The sequence below is a fragment of the Orycteropus afer genome, unplaced genomic scaffold (genome assembly GCF_000298275.1).
Source record: "Orycteropus afer afer isolate SDZICR_OR568_19922 unplaced genomic scaffold, OryAfe1.0 scaffold00127, whole genome shotgun sequence".
NCBI classification, from domain to species: domain Eukaryota; kingdom Metazoa; phylum Chordata; class Mammalia; order Tubulidentata; family Orycteropodidae; genus Orycteropus; species Orycteropus afer.
In genome coordinates, this window is record NW_006921714.1 from 8,108,112 (window position 1) to 8,127,917 (window position 19,806).

General features: G+C 50.6%; 1 protein-coding gene across 1 annotated transcript in view; it reads right to left on the minus strand.

Annotated features, from left to right (window-relative positions):
• SYNE3 (spectrin repeat containing nuclear envelope family member 3) overlaps positions 1-19,806 on the minus strand; it is a 99,441-nt gene that overhangs the window by 35,404 nt on the left and 44,231 nt on the right. The window contains exons 4-7 of the mRNA XM_007944553.1: positions 13,574-13,735; positions 12,408-12,755; positions 3,980-4,116; positions 510-684 (exon numbers count right to left, since the gene is read on the minus strand). Of these exons, the coding sequence (XP_007942744.1) occupies positions 510-684; positions 3,980-4,116; positions 12,408-12,755; positions 13,574-13,735 (822 nt within the window). The remainder of the gene's footprint in view (positions 1-509; positions 685-3,979; positions 4,117-12,407; positions 12,756-13,573; positions 13,736-19,806) is intronic.

Here is a 19,806-nt window from a genome sequence, read left to right on the forward strand (position 1 = left end):
GCTGGTGGCACAGTGGTTAAGGCAATGGGCTGCTAACCAAAAGGCCAACAGTTCAGCCCCACCAGGCGCTCTGCACGAGCAGGATGTGGCAGTCTGCTTCTATAAGATTGGGAGCCTTGGGAACCCTGTGGGACAGTTCTTAGGGTTCTCTAGGGCCACTACGACTCAAAATCGACTTGATGAGAGTGTTGTTGTTTTTTTCTTTCTCCTTTAAATCTTTGTCCAGAGGACTGCCTGCAGTGGGGCCCTGAAGGGATGGAGAGATCATTCAGGGTGGGGAGGTGCAGAGTGCTCGGGCCATCCCAGCTCACAGGCGATTCCTTCTACCCAAGGACTGAGTGGGCTTTGTTGCTCATAACAATAGGCGTTGACATTACTGTGAGCTCAGGACTCGCCAGACATGATGCATCAAGCTTTCCCCAGACATCTGCAGGTCTGGGGATATGCCCCTCCCAGTGAGGTGGCAGAAATGCCACACGGGGCCAGCAGCCCTGCTGCAGCTCGGTTACCTCGATCTGGGGCAGGAAGGTATGGATGGAGGGCAGGTCCGGCAGGCTGCTGGTGACATCCAGGAGCTTCTGGGCCAGGGCCTTCCACAGCTGCAGGTCCTGCAGGGGCCTCTGGAATCGCTGCCACAGCTCCACGCCCGTGGTGTTGCACAGCCTGGTGTTCCTCCCCTTCATGCTGCGGGGTGGGGGTGGGGTGAGGGAGTGGAGTGGGGTGTGGGGTGAGTGAGTGTTGGGAGAAGCAGGTGGGGTGGGGGCAGGGTAAGCAAGTGGAGGGGCACCCCCCCAGAATCCCAGGGATCCAGCTCATGCTGCTCCTAGGGGGAGCTCTCTCCTACCCCACAGGTTGCAGGGACTGTCAACAGCAATAAACACAAGACGTGTGTGGAATGTGCTACATAGGGTTGAGAGTAATGTGGAAAGGCGTTGGCCACTGGCCTCGGACCTTCCCAAGGACAAACTCTGGGGCTCCCTGGGACTCAGAAATTAGATCCATGAGGTCCTGGGATTCCGAAGTAGTTATAAACAGCTGGGAATTCCAAGTCAAACAGACCAGCTGCGTGACCTTAAGTAGCCTCAAGCCTCCAGTGTCTTAAGCCTTTGAGCCTGTTTCCTCACCTGTAACACAGGGAACACTGTGCCCATCCCATGGGGCCACCGTGTGTATTACACGAGATAACACATGGCATCATCTTCTTCCAGTAATGGAAGACTAGTTAATTCAGACTGACCCTCTCACTGACGACAATGAACAAAACTTCTCACATTAAAAAGATGAAATAAAAACCAGAAACATGAGTCTACTACCCAAAGCTACTTTCTCCTTGAGGGCATTCGCCAGCCTGGAAGAAACAGCCAAAGCACTGAGCTGTGCTTCTGGCAGCCTCTCGAGGGAGGGGGCAGAAGTCAAAGTCCAGAGTCCATCCAAGGTTCTGATCCTGATCATCGCACCCCACTGTCAGCTGGGGCCTCACAGGTCTGTGCCCTCCGACTGGAAGTAAGCCAATCTTCAGACAGACTCGCAGCCCAGCTTCATGAGCAGGGAACCTCAAGATGAGGCCCTGGACTGGGACTGCTCTCAGGCAGCTTCCAGAAGGAAACAAAACCCTTTCCTGATGAAGATACCCTCCGCTCAGGCCCCAAACACTGCTACAAGTGATTCTTCAAACACAGTGTCCAGCGCACAGGCATGGATAACCAGGCACACAAGCAAACAAGACACCATGAGTGAGAGCCTGTGCCAGAAACAGCGAACTGGAAAAAGGCACACGAAGGCTTGGGAAATCGGAATGACCACATCCAGACTTTAAAGAGCCCCGTGCAAAGAAACACAGCTCAAGCTTGAAAGGCTCTGCAGGAAACGGCAAACCATAAAAAGGAGCAACGTAGATTTTGAAGAAAACGACCAAACAGAACATTTGGAACTGACAATGTGTGCAGAGTATTCAGTGTTGGGGACGACTCCGTATCTCTGCCGAGGGGACCCTGTGAATCTCCTTCCCTGGACGCCCACAGGAAGCTCTGCAGGACGTCTGGCCGAATTCAGCTCAGCATTTACGGAGAACTTTCACTGTGCCCAAGGAGCTCTGGAGGCATAGCGGTTAAGATATTTGGCTGCTGACCCAAAGGTCAATGGTTTGAACCCACCATGGAAGAAAGATGAGGCAGTCTACTTCCACAAAGATGCACAGCCTTGGAAACTCACTGGGGGGTCACTATGAATCAGAATCGGTGGCAATGAGTTGTTTTTGTCCCTGTGCCAGGCATGAGAGCACACGGATGAAAAATAACTGCCCTTGCACACGCTCAGGCCCCTGAGGAACCTGAACTTTAACTCACAATTATGACACCACACGGTGTAAGTGTTAAAGTGGGCTTATAAAAGCATTATGGGAGTGTTGAGGAGGCAGTGAGGGGCAGAGGCAGCCAGGAAGACTTCTCCTAAGAGGTGACCTTGGCCAAGAGTTAATGAGGAAAGAGGTATTGTGGGCTGAGAGCAAGGTCTGATGCAAAACACAGACGTGTGAGTAAATGGTGTGTTCTGAGATGTCCATGCAGTGTGGCTGGGCTGTGTGGAGATGGGCAGGAGGTAGGGGTGGGAAGGGGTGTCGGGGGTAGGTGGTGCACTGAGCTAAGGAAGCCAGACTTCATCCATAAGAGACCCCAGGGGTGACATCAGTAACTCTTGGGTCAGAGAGAAGGTGCTGGCAGCAGTTTGAGTGGTGGAGGTGGGGAGGCAGACAGCAGGTGGGCCAGTTAGAAGGGGAGGCTGTGAGTTTGGGCCTCATGTGAGGAGGATGGAGAGGAGGACCCAACCTCTGGGTGAGGGTGGAGGAGGCCCAGTGGAAATGACCGGCAGGAAAGCCACTCACAGCTCTGCAAGTGGCCTCCAGAAATCCAATGCACAAGAAATCTGGCCTTGTTCCAACCTCAGGACAAAGGCAGACAGGGTAGGAATCCTATTAAATTGCTGCCCACTGGTCTACTAAACAGACTGACTCCAGACAAAAACCAAGCTAAACTTGAAGCCCACCTGCCTCAGTGGTCCCGGCAGTGCCTGTCCCAGCCACGAAGGCCACCTCCCACTTTCACCCAAAGGGACCAGCACCTGATACCTTAGCAAGAGAAGCTGCTTTGTGCACAGGAAACCAAGCCTTCCCCCTCCTCCCTGGGGATCCAGGCCACTGCTGTGATGTGGGGTCTGAGCCCCCTGGGGTGAGAGACACAGAGGGGACAGAATCCCTGTGGCAGCAGAGGAGTGAAGTGCGTCCCAGCTGCGGGGACAGTTGTCTCTATCTGGACCACCTCCAGACCCAGCAGCTAAAATGGGGACAGACTCCAAATGTGCATGTCACTCAGTTCCACACAGGGTGGGTATCTGATCTGCTGGTGCTGACTCAGCCAGAAGGGAGAGGCCCTCAGGGGTCTGAGCCCGTCGGCTGCGGAGGAAGGTGGCTCGGATGTTTGAGTCTTGGTGCCTTCACAAGGCAGAAGAATGCTGTTGTCTAGCAAAGGCCCTCCCTTTGGATGCTTCATCCCTGGATGGTGCAAACAGTTTACACACTTGGCGGCTAACTAAAAGGTTGGAGGGTCAAATCTATCCAGAGGCACTTCAGAAGAAAGGCTGTGATCTACATTGGAGAAATCAGCCATTGAAAACCTAATGGAGAACAGCGACATTCTGACATGTACGGGGTTGCCATGAGTCAGAGCTGACAGGACAGGCTGTTGTACGAGCCCCTCCCCAGTGCTAAGCCGTACAAAGAGTTCGATGGAAGTAGATGAGTGAGCCACTCAGCAAGGCAGAAAGCAAAGCTCAATCCTCTTGCTGGGACCAAAATGAGGTCTGAGAATGATTGGTAGGTTTCCAAGTTGCAGGAGGATGCAAGCCCATCTTTGGAGATGGGGTAGATGGGGCTGGGAGGCCCGCAGCCAGGCCCATAGTCCCACCTGCCCCCAGCCATCCCGGGTACCTCTGGTACTCCTGCAGGGCTGTGACCACGCTGTCAGAGAGTGGCTGCAAGTCATGGGAGAAGACTAGGAGCTCCTTCAGCTGGGCCTGCAGCCGGTCCACCTGGGGCTCCTCTGCGGCCAGTGCCACTCGTGTCGCCTGCAGAACACAATGCACCAGGGTGAGGGAGGCCACGTGGAGAGCTTCCCAGATGGGAAGGATTCATATATGTAACAAAACAAGGGACTCTGGTGGTGTAGTGGTAAGGCATTTAACTGCTAAATAAAAGGTCGGTAGTTTGAAACAACCAGCCACTCCATGGAAGAAAGATGAAGTAGTCTGCTTCCATAAAGATTTACTGCCTTGGAAACCCAGTGGGGGTCATTATGAGTCAGAATCAACTTGAGGGCAGTGAGTTTGAGTGATATAACAAAACAGTCATTTTAACATGTTTTACAGGTACTAAGAAAGGTGACAAAGAAAGGTGACCAACAGAAAACCAAGAGAAGAAAGGTAATCTCACAGAATGTGGAAAATATTGAACAATATTATTGATATCACACACAAGTAAAATTTTGCTGAAGATAATTCAAAAATGATTGATGCAGTATATTGACAGTGAAATACCAGAATTTCAAGCTGGATTCAGAAGAGGGCATAGAATGAGAGATATCATTGCTGATGGCAGATGGATCTTGGCTGAAAGCAAAGAATACCAGAAGGAAGTTTACCTGTGTTTTATTGCAAAGGCATTTGACTATGTGGATCATAACAAATTATGGATAACATCGTGAAGGATGTACGTAGACCAAGAGGTAGCCGTTAGAACAGAACAAGGGGATACTGTATGGTTTAAAATCAGGAAAGGTTTGTGTCAAGGTTGTATCCTTTTGCCATGTTTATTCAGTCTGTATGCTGAGAAAATAATCTGAGAAGCTGGACTATATAAAGACTAATGCTGCATCAGGATTGGAGGAAGACTCGTTAACAACCTGCGATATGCAGATGACACAACCCTGCTTGCTGAAAGTGAAGAAGATTTGAAGCACTTACTAATGAAGATTAAAGACTACAGCCTCCAATATGGATTACACCTCAACATAAAGAAAACAAAAATCCTCACAACTGGACCAATACACAACATCACAATAAATGGAGAAAAGATTGAAGCTGTCAAAGATTTCATTTTACTTGGATCCACAATCAACTCCCATGGAAGCAGCAGGCAAGAAATCAAATGACACATTGCATAGGGCAAATCTGCTGCAATAAACCTCTTTAAAAAAAAAAAAAAAAAAAAAAAAAGCTCTGGTAGCATAGTGGCTAAAGCACTTGACTGCTAACCAGAAGGCTGGTGGTTCAAACCCACCAGCCACTCCTCGGAAGGAAGGTTGCGCAATCCTACTTCCGTAGTGATACTGCCTCGGAAACCCAAGGAGGGGTCGCTATGAGTCGGGGGCGACTCGACAGCACATAACAACAACAACAAAGTGTTTAAGAGCGAAGATGTCATTTTGAATACTAAAGTATGCCTGACCTAAGCCATGGTATTTTCACTACCCTCATATACATGCAAGAGCTGGACAATGAATAAGGAAGACCACAGAAGAGTTGATGCATTTGAATTGTGGTGTTGGCAAAGAATACTGAATGTACCATGGATTGATAGAAGAATGAACAGAGCTGTCTTGGAGGTAGTACAGCCAGAATACTCCTTAAAAGTGAGAATGGTCAGACTCTGTCTTCCACACTTGGGTCATGTTCTCAGAAGGGACCATTCCCTGGAGAATGCTAGGTAAAGTAGAGGGTCAGCAAACAAGAGGAAGACCCTTAACAAGATGAACTGACACAGTGGCTTGCAAAGAAGGGCTTAAGCATGACAATGATTCCAAGGATGGTATGGGACCTGACAGTGTTTTGTTCTGTTGTACAGTGGGTCACTGAGTTGGAAGTGACTCAGTGGCACATATCAACAACCTAGTGACATTAATTATATTCATTATGTTGTGCAACTATCACGACCATCCTTTTCCAAATTTTTCCAGCATTCTTAACAAAAGCTCAGTGACCCCCAAGCAATAATGCCCTTTTCTCCTTTTCCCTCCTGCCCTCAGCAACCACCAACCTACTTTGGTCTTTAGGCATTTATGAAGTGGGATGGATCACTTTTATATTTCCTTTCCTGTCATGGTCTTTTAACTCTCACCAAATGATTGGTGGGACTATGTATATAAGGTGCTTGTGGCTCTCCAAACTGATTACACAGGTTGCTAATAAAGCAAATAAGGTGCATGACACTTTTGTGGAGAGGAACCATGCAAATAAGGAGTATGGAATCCTGTCAAAGGGACAGGTTAGTTATGCCATCCTGATAGGTTTGAAATAGAGCCAATTTCAGAGCCAAAGGGACCTCAGTACAACTAAGAGAAAAGAGCCAGGAGTGGAGTGTGTCCTTTAGATTCTGGGTCCCTATACGAAGAGCCTTCTAGACCCAGAAGATGTAGGGAAATAGAGCTGTAAAACCACAGATGGCAAGAAGCAGTGGCAGAGAAACAACAGCAGTAGAAGCAGTGGACCAGGAGACCAGCAAAAGATGGAGCAGTAGGTTTGCTGCCCCATGGAGCAAGAGAGCTGAGCACCTTCAAGTGGGAAGCTTGCTGGTGGAGTGGGGTGCCTCTGAGCACTTGGCAGAGCTAAAGAGCCTTGTAACACCTGCCCAAGCAGGACAGAAGCTGAGCTGAGGGCCAGAGAGAGGCCTGCCTGCAGGCATGGCTGAGAAAAGGCTGTCCTGACTGAAGAACTGTATTGGCATTTCTGATCCTGAGCTGTATTTCCCTATTAAACCTGATAATTGTGAGTACTTTCTATGAGTTCTGTGTGGCCATTGCAATGAATTGTTGAATCCAGCAGAGCAGTAGAGAATGCCATGGGAGAGACAGTTGGTGTCAGAACTGGTTAAAAGGCTGGAGGGTGGAGGTATGTCTGACCTCTGCCTCAGGAATCAGCCTTGGGCGGTAATGATGATAATTCTCCTTTCTCCTTGTGAAGTTAAAGCAGGTCATAGGATGATGCCATCATCTCATTTTTATAGTTGGTGTCAGGAGTGGGATTTGCTGCAGTTGGTTCCAGACACTCGTTGCAATGGCTCCAGACTCACAGAAGCATGGAACATTGTAAAGGATAGATTGAAAGGTTGTGGGAAGTGAAACTTTTGGTTCTTAGATGGTTACTTTTGTGGTTACCTGTAATGGCTGAAAGGAAAATAAGAGATGTTATACTGCAGCTGAGAGGAGAAAAGCCTCACCTGGAGTGGCCTGGACAAAGCCAGGGTCTACTGGTTCCACCCAACCAGAGGCCATGTCCATATGCATATGAATGGGAAGATAGTCAAGATGTGGAGAAGAGAAGATGAAACTGGAATGTTTTAAAAAGGGTAATGTGTTTATTTGAATGTAGCGTGGATATTGGATATTTCTACCCGGTATTGTTAAACAGATCTACATGTATGTGGGAAATGAATATTGGGTATTATAGATAACAAAGAGTGTGGAACTCTGCCTTCAGCCAATACTTGATTGGATTTTGTATCAAGCCAGTAGCCCTGTGTATAGAGTACCGGGGAATTAGATCAAGAACTAGAGATTTGAAAAGACATGCAGACCTACCCAGAACTACTGAGAGAACAAGAGATTTACATGTGAAGTAAGGACCTACAGAGAAAAAATAATGACTGCTTTGTGCTTTGAATTTCAAGCAAGTGGCTTGCCTTTGGGTGCACTGAGGCAAGAAAAGTCAGTGCCCATCAGAAGAACCCGCCTCTAGGAGTGGAAGTTAAAGGGAGCTGGTGAGTAGACAGTCTGATATGCTCACTTGTGGTGACCACCTGGGTCCACTTGATGAGTGGAAGCGGGGGTGGTGCAGCAATGAAGAAATGGCTGAGTTTGGACATGTTCCACTGGCACCCATTGACCTAGCCCATGGATGCTATGAATGAGAAAAAGAGAGTAAGGCCTAGCTGGTCTGAAATACAGAGAGTTGTGTGGACTCCTGAGCCTTAAGGTGGTGCCCATTGACCTAACTCATGGGGGCTACAGATGAGAGAGAGAGAGAAAGAAGGGGCCAGGAGGTGTGTGAACTCCTTAGCCTACAGCTGGTATCCACAGAGGCTAGGGATGAGCTGACTAGAACCCAACCGAATGAAGAGAAAGGTGTCTGACACTGCAAGCTGGTGTCGTTTGCTGCAGTGTGACTAGACTTGCTCTGTGGACTAGACTTTGCTTTGGACACAGGCATTCAAAGTTACAGCTGGAACAAACAATTCTTCAGACTAAGGCTTGTCTCCTCAATGTACTGGTATGATACCAAAAAACAAAACAAAACAAACAACCAAACTCACTGTCATAGAGTCGATTTTGACTCATAGCAACCCCTCCTTGGGTTTCCGAGACAGTATCTTTACAGAAGTATATTGCCCAGTCTCCCTTCTGAAGAGTGGCTGGTGGGTTTAAACTGCCAGTGTTTAGGGTAGCAGTCAAATAAATGCCTTAGGCACTACGCCACCAGAGTCCCTTTCACTGGTGCTATAAGGACGGGCAATTTAAACAAGCAATTTAAACAGGTGAGATAAAGGTAGGAAGTGGCTGGCTTACAAGCTTTGGTGGGTGTGTTTAGTCTCAAAATGAGAGGGACAAGGGAGGATACCCACTGAATAGTTTCCTCTTTTCCTGATGGGTCTGGGAAGGGAGGGAAGATGCTGATGGGATTATATGATTCAGCTGTGAGTAATAGCCTTCGTAGGGTTCATTGTGTTTGTACAACTGTAATTGCAGAAGCTGTAACCGTAAAAGAGTGGACTAGGGAGGGGTGGGACCCTGATGGATTGGAGGGCAGTGGCCAAACCTGAAATCCCTTAAAGGTTTGGCTGTGCTGATCCCTCGTGAATCACAGAGCAAGGCAATAATCTCTCAGTTAAGTCTGATCAGACACTAGAGAGGGTGAAGCCAAGACAACTTTTGGAAAACCTGACCAGAACACATGGACACCTGCAGCAGACCTGCATGGCTGGTACCTGAGTAACCGCACCCTGAGGACTCTTTGCCTGACTGAAGGACTAATTGTTCGTGACTGTTTTGGACTGGTAAAGTGATTGGGAGGGGAGGCTACTTTCCAAGTACGACAGAACCACGGCTAGAAAGACCAGGGGCTGGCCTGCACTGCAGTAGATTGCTTTATATGGCTCTTTTTTTTTTTTTTTTTAATTGCCATGGCCTTGTAACTCTACCAAATGATTGCATGGGACTATGCCAATAAGGTGCCTGAGGCGGACCAAGGGAAGTGGACAGCTTGCTATTAGTGCATATAAGGTGCATGACACCCTTGCAGGGATGGGGCCATGCAAACAATGAGGATGGAACCCGAACGAGGGGATTGGTCAGTTTTTGCCATCATGATTGGCTTAAAAGACAGTCCCAGAACAGAGGGGGGACCTCGCTATAATCAAGAAACAAGAGCCAGGAGTGGAGTGTGTCCTTTGTGCCCCAGGTCCCTGTGCTAACAGCCTCCTAGACCCAGAACAGAGAGAGAGAGAACGAGAGAGAGAGAGAGGTTGCTGCAACACTGGACATGGTAAGAAGCAGCAGCAGAGAACTGATGGCAGCAGGGCCAGAAGGACTAGGAGACCAGCAGGGGACCAGGAGACGGTGCAGTGGGCTTGCTGACCCACGGAGCAAGAGAGCTGAATGGAGCAGGAAGCTTGCTGGCAGAGTGGGGTGCCTCTGAGCACTTGGCTGAGCTAAAGAGCTTTGCAACACTTGCCCAAGCAGGACAAAGGCCAGGTTGCGGGGCCAAGGGCCACAGAGAGGCCTGTTATGGACATGGTGAGAAGAGGCTGTCCTGATTGAAGAACTGTATCCAGAGCCTTTTCTGATCCTGGATTGTGACTTCTTAGTTCCCGCATAAACCCCATACTCATTAGGGTTGTCTGTGAGTTCTGTGTGGCCGTTGCCATGAATTATCGAATGCAGCAGAAGAGTAGAGGGTGCTATGGGAGGGACGGCTGGTGTTAGGATTGGTAAAAAATGTCAGAGGGTGGAGGTATGCCTGATCTCTGCCTCGTAGGAATCAGCCTTGGGCAGTTGATGCTAATAATGATTCTTCCCCTCCCTTGTGAAGTCAGAGGAGGTCAGACGACGACAGTGACACCACCACACCATTTTCACAATTTGCCTGCTGTGGATGTTTCATTTATGTGGGATCACATGGTATTTGATCTTCTGTGACTGACTCATTGCACTGAACATAATGTTCTCAAGGTCGGCCTGCATCGTGGCGCGTATCAGGACTTCAACAGCACTGACACTCGCTGAGCTAGTTTTTCTCTTTACGACCACCCACCTCCCAGCTCTGTCACAATTACTCACACACAGTAATGAAGATAACTAATAGGAAACATGGATGCCATGCTCCATGCTCTGGGTGTCCTGTCTCGTTTAGGCCTCACGATGAGCTTGGGAGGCCAGAATCTGAGTTTCATTTTATACATCAGGAAACTCGGGCCTACAAGTGTCATATGCTGAAGGTGGCAGAGCCAGTAAACATGAAGCTGACATTGGAACCCAGGGCTCTGCCTCTCATCCTGACTCCCAAGCACCAAACGAAATGCTTTTTGGGGTTAGTATTGTCGGCAGGCCCAGAATGTACATCCACCATTGTTGCCGTTGAGTTGATTCTGACACTCGGGGCCCCGCGTGTGTCAGGGTAGGTCTGTGGTCTGTAGGGTTTCCATGGGCTGATTGTTAGGAAGCAGATCCCCAGGTCTTTCTTCCGAGGCGCCCCTGGGGGGACCTGTCCTGCCAACTTTATGGGAGAAGCTGAGCGCGCCAACACTGGCACCACCCAGAGGCTCCATGTTCCCGCTGACGGAGCCCCCATGCTTCCCCCACTTAACAGTCCCCAGGCTGCCCGAGGAGTGAGCCTGTGTTCGAACACTTCAGACATGGCTTTTCCCTTCTGTCCCGGGACGTGTGGAGTTGGCCCTTGACCTACAGCACCTTCAGCCCCTTGCTCAGCTCACGCCCAGGATGAGGCAGGGCAGACAGTGGACAGTGGTCAGGCTCCACCAGGAAACTCTCTGGTGTGGAGCCCAGCTCTAACCCTTTCCAGTTGTGCAGCCTCAGCCATTCCGTCCTTCAGTAAAATGGGCCACTCCTAGCAACCTCACGGGGCGGGCAGTAAGGTGACATGCGTGGTGTGACAAGGCACTTAGTGCAGAGTAGAAGCCAGCCGGCTGGCCTGCAGGGCAAGCTGGGGATCCAGCCGAGGCTGAGGGGGAGTAAGACCGGGGCTACTCCAAGAGGAAGTCCTGTCCAGACCAGGCACGGATGTCTCCTGGCATGGATGAATCACCCGGCCTTGTCAGCAGGGTCTCACAGGTCATTCCTTCCCAGGCCCTGCCTGTGGAGAGACCAGCCTGTGGTCACAGGCTGCTGAGTGCTCCGTGTCTCAGCTGACATTCCTCCCATTCTGCAACTCCTGTGGCAAGGACCTGAGGAGCAGCGGGTGGCCAGGGAGCTACAGCCAGGAGGACGGTCACTTTCCCTGCTTGTCAGGGGCCCTTCCAGCTCTCACAGGCCAGACAGGTTCCAATCATGTCATTTTGAGTTTGCTGACAGCTTGGGATGCCCAGGAGGGGAGGCACTAATGGGTAGTTTCTGGACTGACTGGTTTTGCCAGAAAACCACTCTACTTTCAACCCGAGGTGCTAAGAGTCTCCTGGCATGGATGAATCACCCAGCCTTGTCAGCAGGGTGTCACAGGTCATTCCTTTCTGGCCCCTGGGAGGGAGGGCTAGGGACTGCCTGCCTGGGGAGAAACCAGCCTGTCGTCACAGCCTGGTGAGTGCCCCATGTCCCAGCTGACATTCCTCCCATTCTGCAAATGAGAGCCTGAGAGGACACAGTGGTTGGAAGTGTGCAAACTTGAGTCAGGCTGCGTGGGTTTGCATGTGTGCCTTTGCCTCCACCCGTACTGTGTATAACTGGGGGGAGTCATCTAACCTCACAGCACATCATTGTCCCATGCATTAAATGGGGCTGAGGACAGGACCCTGCACATAGGGCTTACAGCACTCAGAATAGCACGTGGGGGAAATGAGGGCTCCCGCATGAGGGTTTGGGGGCTGCACCTGTCCTGACCACACTCCCTTCACCTAGTCGCTCTTTTAACCCACGACCATGCTTCCCTGCAATTTGCCTGTTTCGCAAAAAACAGGGAAAACAGTCCAGATTCCTTTGCCTCAGGAACCTTGCAAAAGTCTCAGGATGAGGGGAACAACAGTGGTGTGCGTGTGGCTGTACTTGGTCCCTCATCTACCAGAGGGGCTCCACCTGCAACACCCCGGACACCGGCGGCTCTTGGAGCACCGCAGCCATGGTTTGGCCCAAACTGCTTACCACGCAGAGTCTCCAGCAGGCCACCAGCTCGTCTTCCGTCCCCGCCTTCGCCCCGGGCTGCAGGCCCTCGTCAGCCAGCCTCTGCAGCCTCTTGCGGAACTCTCTGAGCTCTGCCTCCAGCTGCGCGATCTGCCGCTCGCAGGCGCCCTTGGACTTGAGCACCTTCTGCAGTCTCTCCTCTTCCTCCGCGCAGAGCACTCGCAGCTTCTCCAGAACCTTCCGCAGCTCCTCCAGCTCTTCGGTGATCTTCTCCGCACCCAAAGGGGAGGTGTTCCGGATGACCCCCACGGACTGCTCCTCCAGCCTCCTCAAGGACCCCTCGCCCCTGGGAAGCTCTTTGGCGATATCCTGAAGAAGACAGAGGGTTGGTGCCGAAAGACACAGGGTGGGGTTGGGGGGGAATATAAAACATTTGCTCTATCTCCCAGAGCCCCTAATTCCTGTGCATGGGAGGGAAGGGCGCAGGGAAGAGGTAACCATACAGGGAGGAAGTGGGAACAGAGCCGTTACGCTATGGGAATTGCAGTCGGTGTCATGAAACAAAATGTGTATGAACTGCTGTATGGAAAAGGAATTTGCTCTGTACACTTTCACCCAAATCACAATAAAAAGTTTAAATAAATAAACATTAATTCCTAGATTCCTGGATTACAGCACTGGGGACCTTTCTAAGCCTTTCTAAGGGGGGGGGGGCACCTTGCACTGGCTCAGAACAGAAGAACTCTCTTCCCTCCCTAAGTTGTCAGGTCACTCGGTCAGGGCAAGGAGGAAAGTCCCTGCTGGGCGCTTCCCTGTCTTTACCACCCTCTCTGACATGTGTTCATCTCCCTCTTTAACAAAGACAGAGGCAACCTCAGCTCAGAGCCTCCCCTGGAGGAGCAGCTGATGGGCTCGAACCGCCGACCTTCAGCCACCAGCCGAGCTCTCCAGCACAGCGCCACTAGGGCAGAGATTTCCCTGTAGCAGCCGTGGCTGGGACATGTCACTAGAGCCCATGCTTCTCCTCCCTTGGGGCTGGTGTGTCGGAGATATCTGTATCCCCCACAGCACCCGCACTGTTGTGTTACACTGTCGTGTTACAAAGACCATGAAGTAGAACTGGTCACCCACGAATGCCCTCAGAACAGTCCCTGGGACCCCAGAGTGGAGGCCTGGCCTGGGGTTACCTGCAGGGCAGAGAGGCGGTGCTGGGTGGTCAGCTTGCAAGCCCGCCCCAGGCAGCCGTCCACCTTCTCCACCAGCGCCCGCAGCCACAGCTGGAACTCATCCACGCCTGCCTGGTACTGCGCGTGCTCCCGGGTCACCTCCTGCAGCAGGTCCACGCGGTCCTGTGGGAAGAGAAGTCACCGGCTATGAGGGTGCACAGCCTGGGCTGGCCCTGGCCCTCCAGGCCAGGACATCTGCAGCCTGCCAGGGTGTGAGTGAATATGTGAATGTACCTAGGTGTGCATATGTGTGTGTATCTGTGTGTATGTGTGTATCCATGTGCGCCTGTCACTGGGTGAGTGTGTATCTCTGGGTGTGTGTGCCTATGTGCGAATGTCTGAGTGTATCTCAGTGTGTCTGTCTCTGTGTGGTCTGCATCTCTGTGTGTGTCTGTGTATGTGTCTCTCAGTCTAGGTGTGTGTGCCCAGGTGTGTGTCCACCTGTGTGTATATCTGTGTGTTATATGTGTTTGTGAGTGTGTATGTGTCCATATGTGCGCCACTGATCCTCAGCCCTTTTGCTGGCGAAAGACACCCCAGACTCTGTTCCTGGGACTAGCAACACACTGAGACTCCGTTTGAAGCCCAGAGCACATCAGGACTGGGCCCGGACTCAGGCTTTCTCTCCTGCGTGTAAGGCCAGGCATGAGAACTCCCAAGGTGCAGACACTGTGCTATGAACTTCACACAGAGGTTCTCATGACACCCTTCAGATGGCCCAGGAGACCGCCATCACTCCAGGTGACAGGTGAGGAGACCAGCACTGAGAAGTGCAGTTACTTGCCCACCGTCACCCAGCCAGGGCAGCACCAAGATGCAAACGCAAGAGGCGAGCCTGGGCCAAGGGACATTTCCGGCCCCATCACATGACCATGTCTACAGGGTATGCGGATGGGCGGCAGCCCCCACACCCTCATGAACCAGGTCTGTTCACAGTGTGGCTTGCAGGGATCTCTTTCTAGCCAGTCCACCTGGGTTCTAACCACACAAGGGACAAGACTGTCCTGGGGTGACAGACATTTAGGGAGATGACAGTCCATGGTCCTGCTGTGACCCACTGTGTACCTACATCCTCCAGTTTTCAAAACACCCCATCACAGTGCCCCCTCCGTAAGCCCTCCCTGGCTCCCTATGGCTCCCAGGCTCAAGCCCAAGCCCCGCAGCCTGGCTTTTGAGGCCAAGCCCCTCCTGTGGCTTCTGGCACAGCGGTCAAGAGCCTTCACCCAGATGCCCAGCTGCCTGTAGCTCGTCACTAACCTCCCTGTCCCTCAGCCTCCTCATGTCTAGTATGAGGTTAGCAACCGCACCTGCCGTATTGGGTGCAAAACAACCCAGTGCTGTTGGGTTGGTTCCAACTCATAGTGACCCTACAGGACAGAGCAGAACTGCTCCACGGGGCTTCCAAGGCTGCCACATCTTTCTCCCATGGGGCCATGGTGGACTCAAACCACATCCACCTTTTGGTTAGCAGGTGAGCACCTAACCACTGCGCCACCAGGGCTCCTTGTACTGGGGTACAGTGAGGATTAACTGAGTCATGAAACCCCTAGAACAGCACCTTAAGTGCTTAATAAATGTGTTGCTAGATACCAGGGCTGTAAAGTCCCCTTGCTCAAGGTGACCCATGTGTGTCAGAGCAGGGTTTTCTCCAGCAGTGTGTTCCACACGGGTTCAATGCATCCTTTTGGTTGGTGACCGATTGTGTTTATTGTCTCCTGGCCCCACCCTCTCTGTGCTCTTTCACACCCAGTGAGGCTCGGCTCAGTCACGTGCACACATCTCTGCAACCACAGGTCACACAGATGAGATGGCTCGCTGCCCCTCTCCCGCTCTGTCTCCCTCCTGAGAACGCTAAGTAAGCACCAGGCCCATCTTCTCTGAAGCTCTTCCCAGAGCCCCAGGCTGAACTAACAGCCTTCCCTCTATGTTCCCAATGCACCAGACAAGCCCCATCAGAGCCCTTGTCTACTGCATTGTGCCAAGTTTATTCCTAATCAGGAACCTGGAGCTCTCCATGGACCAGGCTGCCCGTGATGCTCCTGTCTCTCTGGGATCTGTGAATGCTCCCTGGATTGTAGAAAGAATAAGCTCTGGTAGCGCAGTGCCTAAGGCACTTGACTGCTGACCAGAAGGCTGGCAGTTCAAACCCACCAGCCACTCCTCGGAAGGAAGATGGGGCAATCTACTTCCATAGTGATACTGCCTCGGCAACCCAAGGAGGGGTCGCTATGAGTTAGATCTGACTTGAGGGCAGTGAGTTTGGCTTAGGATTGCCTGGCTGAGAGTCAGTCCTTAGTACCTGGTGGGCGTTAGTGGTGGTGGTGGTAGTACTACTAGTGCTGTTATTATTATCATCACATACATGTAACTCTTTAGGAGCTCTGGTGGTGTAGTGCCTAAGGCACTTGACTGCTAACCAGAAGCCTGGTGGTTCAAACCCCCAGCCACTCCTCGGAAGGAAGGTTGGGCAACCTACTTCCGTAGTGATACTGCCTCAGAAACCCAAGGAGGGGTCGCTATGAGTTGGGTCCGACTCGACGGCACCTAACAACAATAACAAGCATTAGTGCAACTGGAGGAGAGTCTTCAAGAGGGCCAGGAGAGATGTTCATTTGATTAGCACCTACGATGCACCTCACTGCCATGGAGTCGATTCCAACTCATAGTGACCTCCATTGGGCTTCCAAGGCTGTAAACCTATATGGAAGCAGACTGCCTTTATCTTTCTTCCATAGAGTACCTAGTGGATTTGAACCACTGACCTTTTGGTTAGTAGCCAAGTACCTTAGAAATACACCACCAGAGCTCATTTGAATTGTGGTGCTGGCAAAGGACTGCCAGAAGAATGAACAAATCTGTCCCAGAAGAAGCACAGCTGGAATGGTCCTTGGAAGCAAGAATGGCCAGACTTCATCTCTACCTATTTTGGTCATTTGTCAGAAGGGACCCATCCCTGGAGAAGGATATCAAAATTGGTTAAGTGGAGGGTCAGCGAAAAAGGGGAAGACCCTCAACAAGATGGACTGACACAGTGGCTGCAACGATGGGCTCAACCACAGCGAGGACTGGGAGGTAGTGCAGGAGTGGCAGTGTTTTGTTCTGTTATGCATGGGGTTGCTATGAGTCGGAGCTGACTTGACGGCACCCAACAACAACACTATGTGCCTGGAAAGAGGCCCTGGATGGTGCAAATGGTTAGTGCACTTGGCTGTGACCAGAAAGGTCGGAGGCCCAAGTCCACCAGAAGTGTCTTCAAAGAAAAGGCTGGTGATCCATGGTGATCCATGAAAAATCAGCCATTGATAACCCTATGGAGCCCAGTTTGACTGACACCCGTGGGGTCACCATGAGTTGGAGTCCACTCTACAGCAAGTGGTTTTCCGTGCCCGGAAGCTGGACAAGGACCATCTTACTTAATCTTTCCCAACACTCAGAAAACCATCCCAGTCTGCCAATGCCCCACCAGGAGCCTGGATATCTCATAACTCTCCCAGGGCCTCAAAGTTAGGATTCAGATGGTGAGTGTGGGACTCCAGACTCAACGCTCCAGACCAGCAGTCGTCTGGCTCTTTCTGTCAAGGGCCAGAGAGGAAATGTTTTCAGCTTTGTGGGGCATATAGTCTCTGTCAGAGCTGCTTGGCCCCACCACTAACGTGAGAAGCAGCCACGGACAACACACAAATGAGTGAGTGTGGCTGTGTTCCAAAACCAAAAAAAAAAACAAATTCACTGCCATTGAGTCAGTTCAACTTACAGCGACCCCTCCTTGGGTTTCCAAGGTGGTATTTCTACAGAAGTAGATTCCCAATCTTCCTTCCAAGGAGTGACTGGTGGGTTTGAACCACCAGTCTTCTGGTTAGTAATCAAACACCTTAGGCACTATGCCACCAGAATTCCCATCAGTAAAGTTTTAATTATAGACACTGAACTTTGAATTGTACATAAGTTGCACAAGTCTTGAAATATTCTTTTCATTTCTTTTTCAATTATTTAAAAATTCTTAGCACACTCACTCACTCACTCACTGCCATCGAGTCAGACCCGACTCATAGCGACCCCTCCTTGGGTTTCCAAGGCAGTATCACTATATGGAACTAGATTGCCCAACTTTCCTTCCAAGGAGTGGCTGGTGGGTTTGAACCACCAGCCTTCTAGTTAGCAGTCAAGGCCTTAGGCACTACGCTACCAGAGCTTCCTCTTACAAAATAGTGTTCACAGAAAGAAGACCCCTGGAGACAGGGGAACTGAGATAAGTGGTGGCGCCACCACTCAGTGCCAAAAAAACCAAACTCACTGCCATCAAGTTGATTACTCATAATGACCCCTCCTTGGGTTTCCAAGGCAGTATCACTATATGGAAGTAGATTGCCCAACCTTCCTTCTGAGGAGTAGCTGATTGGTTTGAACCGCCAGCCTTCTGGTTAACAGTCCAAGGCCTTAGGCACTACACCACCAGAGCTCCTTCTTAGCACGTAGGCTGTTCACAAACAGTTGATGGTTGGATTTGGCCCATGAACTATACTTCAATGATCTCTGCTCTTAGCCATGAAGCCAGGCCATGTCCAGGGGATCCTTGAGCATCTAAGAAGCTAAGTCAAAAGTTTCCCACTGGGACTGGTACACCATGCGATCCTCAGCCTAAACAACTATGAGACCAGAAGAACTAGATGGTGCCAGGCTACCACTGGCAACCACTCGGAGGGGGATCTATGTAGAAGATCCTGGATAGAGTGGGAGAACAATGTGGGACAAAACTCAAAATCATGAAAAAAAAAAAAGGGGGACCAGGTTTGCTGGTCTGATAGAGCCTGGTGAAACCCCTGGGACTATGGCCCCTATATACCCTTCAGGTCTGGAATTGAACGCACTCCTGTGGCTTCCAGCCAAACAAAAGACAAGCATATGAACTGAACATTTATATCAGGTAGACACACTCCTTGGAGAGATCAATCATGGGAGAACAAAAGGGCTGTGTGTGCACAGGGAGACAGCTGTGGGGGGGGGGCAGGAGTGCACGGGAGAGAAGAACACAGGGAAGAGGTAACTATGGAGAGGAAGTAGGATGGGAGCTGTTGTATTGTGGGAGATTATGGTCAATGTCATGAAACAAAGTGTATGTGAGCTGCTGTATGGAAGATGAATTTTCTCTGTAAACTTTCATCCAAATCACAAAAAATATTTTTTTAAAAATAAGATTTCCTGCTGGTAAGGAGGGATGCAGAAACCTCACCTGCCTATCCGTTTATACCATCCCCTCCCTTTGGGAACCAAATCTATAAATAGTATGTCATTTGAACCTTTGCAACTACCATCACATGCGGGAGAAAAACATTTGCATTTATGGATGGGAAAACCAAGGCTCAGACCCAAGTGTCTCAAGGGAAGAGATGAGAGGTTCTCCTCCACCCTCATGGATGTGAGGCTCAGCACTTCAACAGCTGGGAATGGCAGACAGGACCACACCAGAGCTGCCTGGTGGTGCAGTAGAACTGCCTGGGTGGCGATGGGTCTTGTATTCCAAACGATGGACCATGAGAGAGTGACCTCCTTCCTTTGTGTTTCTGGCAGCAGCTCTGAGGATGATGCTGGGCTGACAGCAGGTTTCCCTGGTCACTCTTGCTCCTGTGGGATTATCTGCATCCACCAAAACCCTCCCACGATCATCATGTACCATCATTCATAGCATGTGCTGAGGCGTCACTTCTGGTTATGGCTGAGTAATATTCCATTGCAGGTACACACCACATTTGGTTTATGCATTCATCCCTTGAGGACATTTGGGTTATTCCCACTTTTGGCTATCATGTGCGTAAGTCCCTGCTTTCAAGTAAGTATCTTGGAGACATACCTAGGTGCGGTGCAGTGAATTACTTAATATGGCCCTTCTGCCATAGTCTTTGTAACTCCTACCAAGTGACTGGTGGGACTATGCAAAAGTGAGGTGCTTGTGGCCCACCAAGGGGATCAGATGATTGCTAATAATATAAATAAGGTGCATGGCCTCCTTGTAGGGGTGGGACCATGCAAAGAAGGTGTATGGAGTTCCGGCAAGATGGCGGACTAGGCAGAAGGATTGCACAGACCCTCTTCAACAAAGAAAAGGGAACCAATTAACACAGACACAGAAGATAATCGTGGACCCCTGAGCCTTGAAGGGAAGGATACAGAATTGGACTAAACCCCAATTAGCAGAA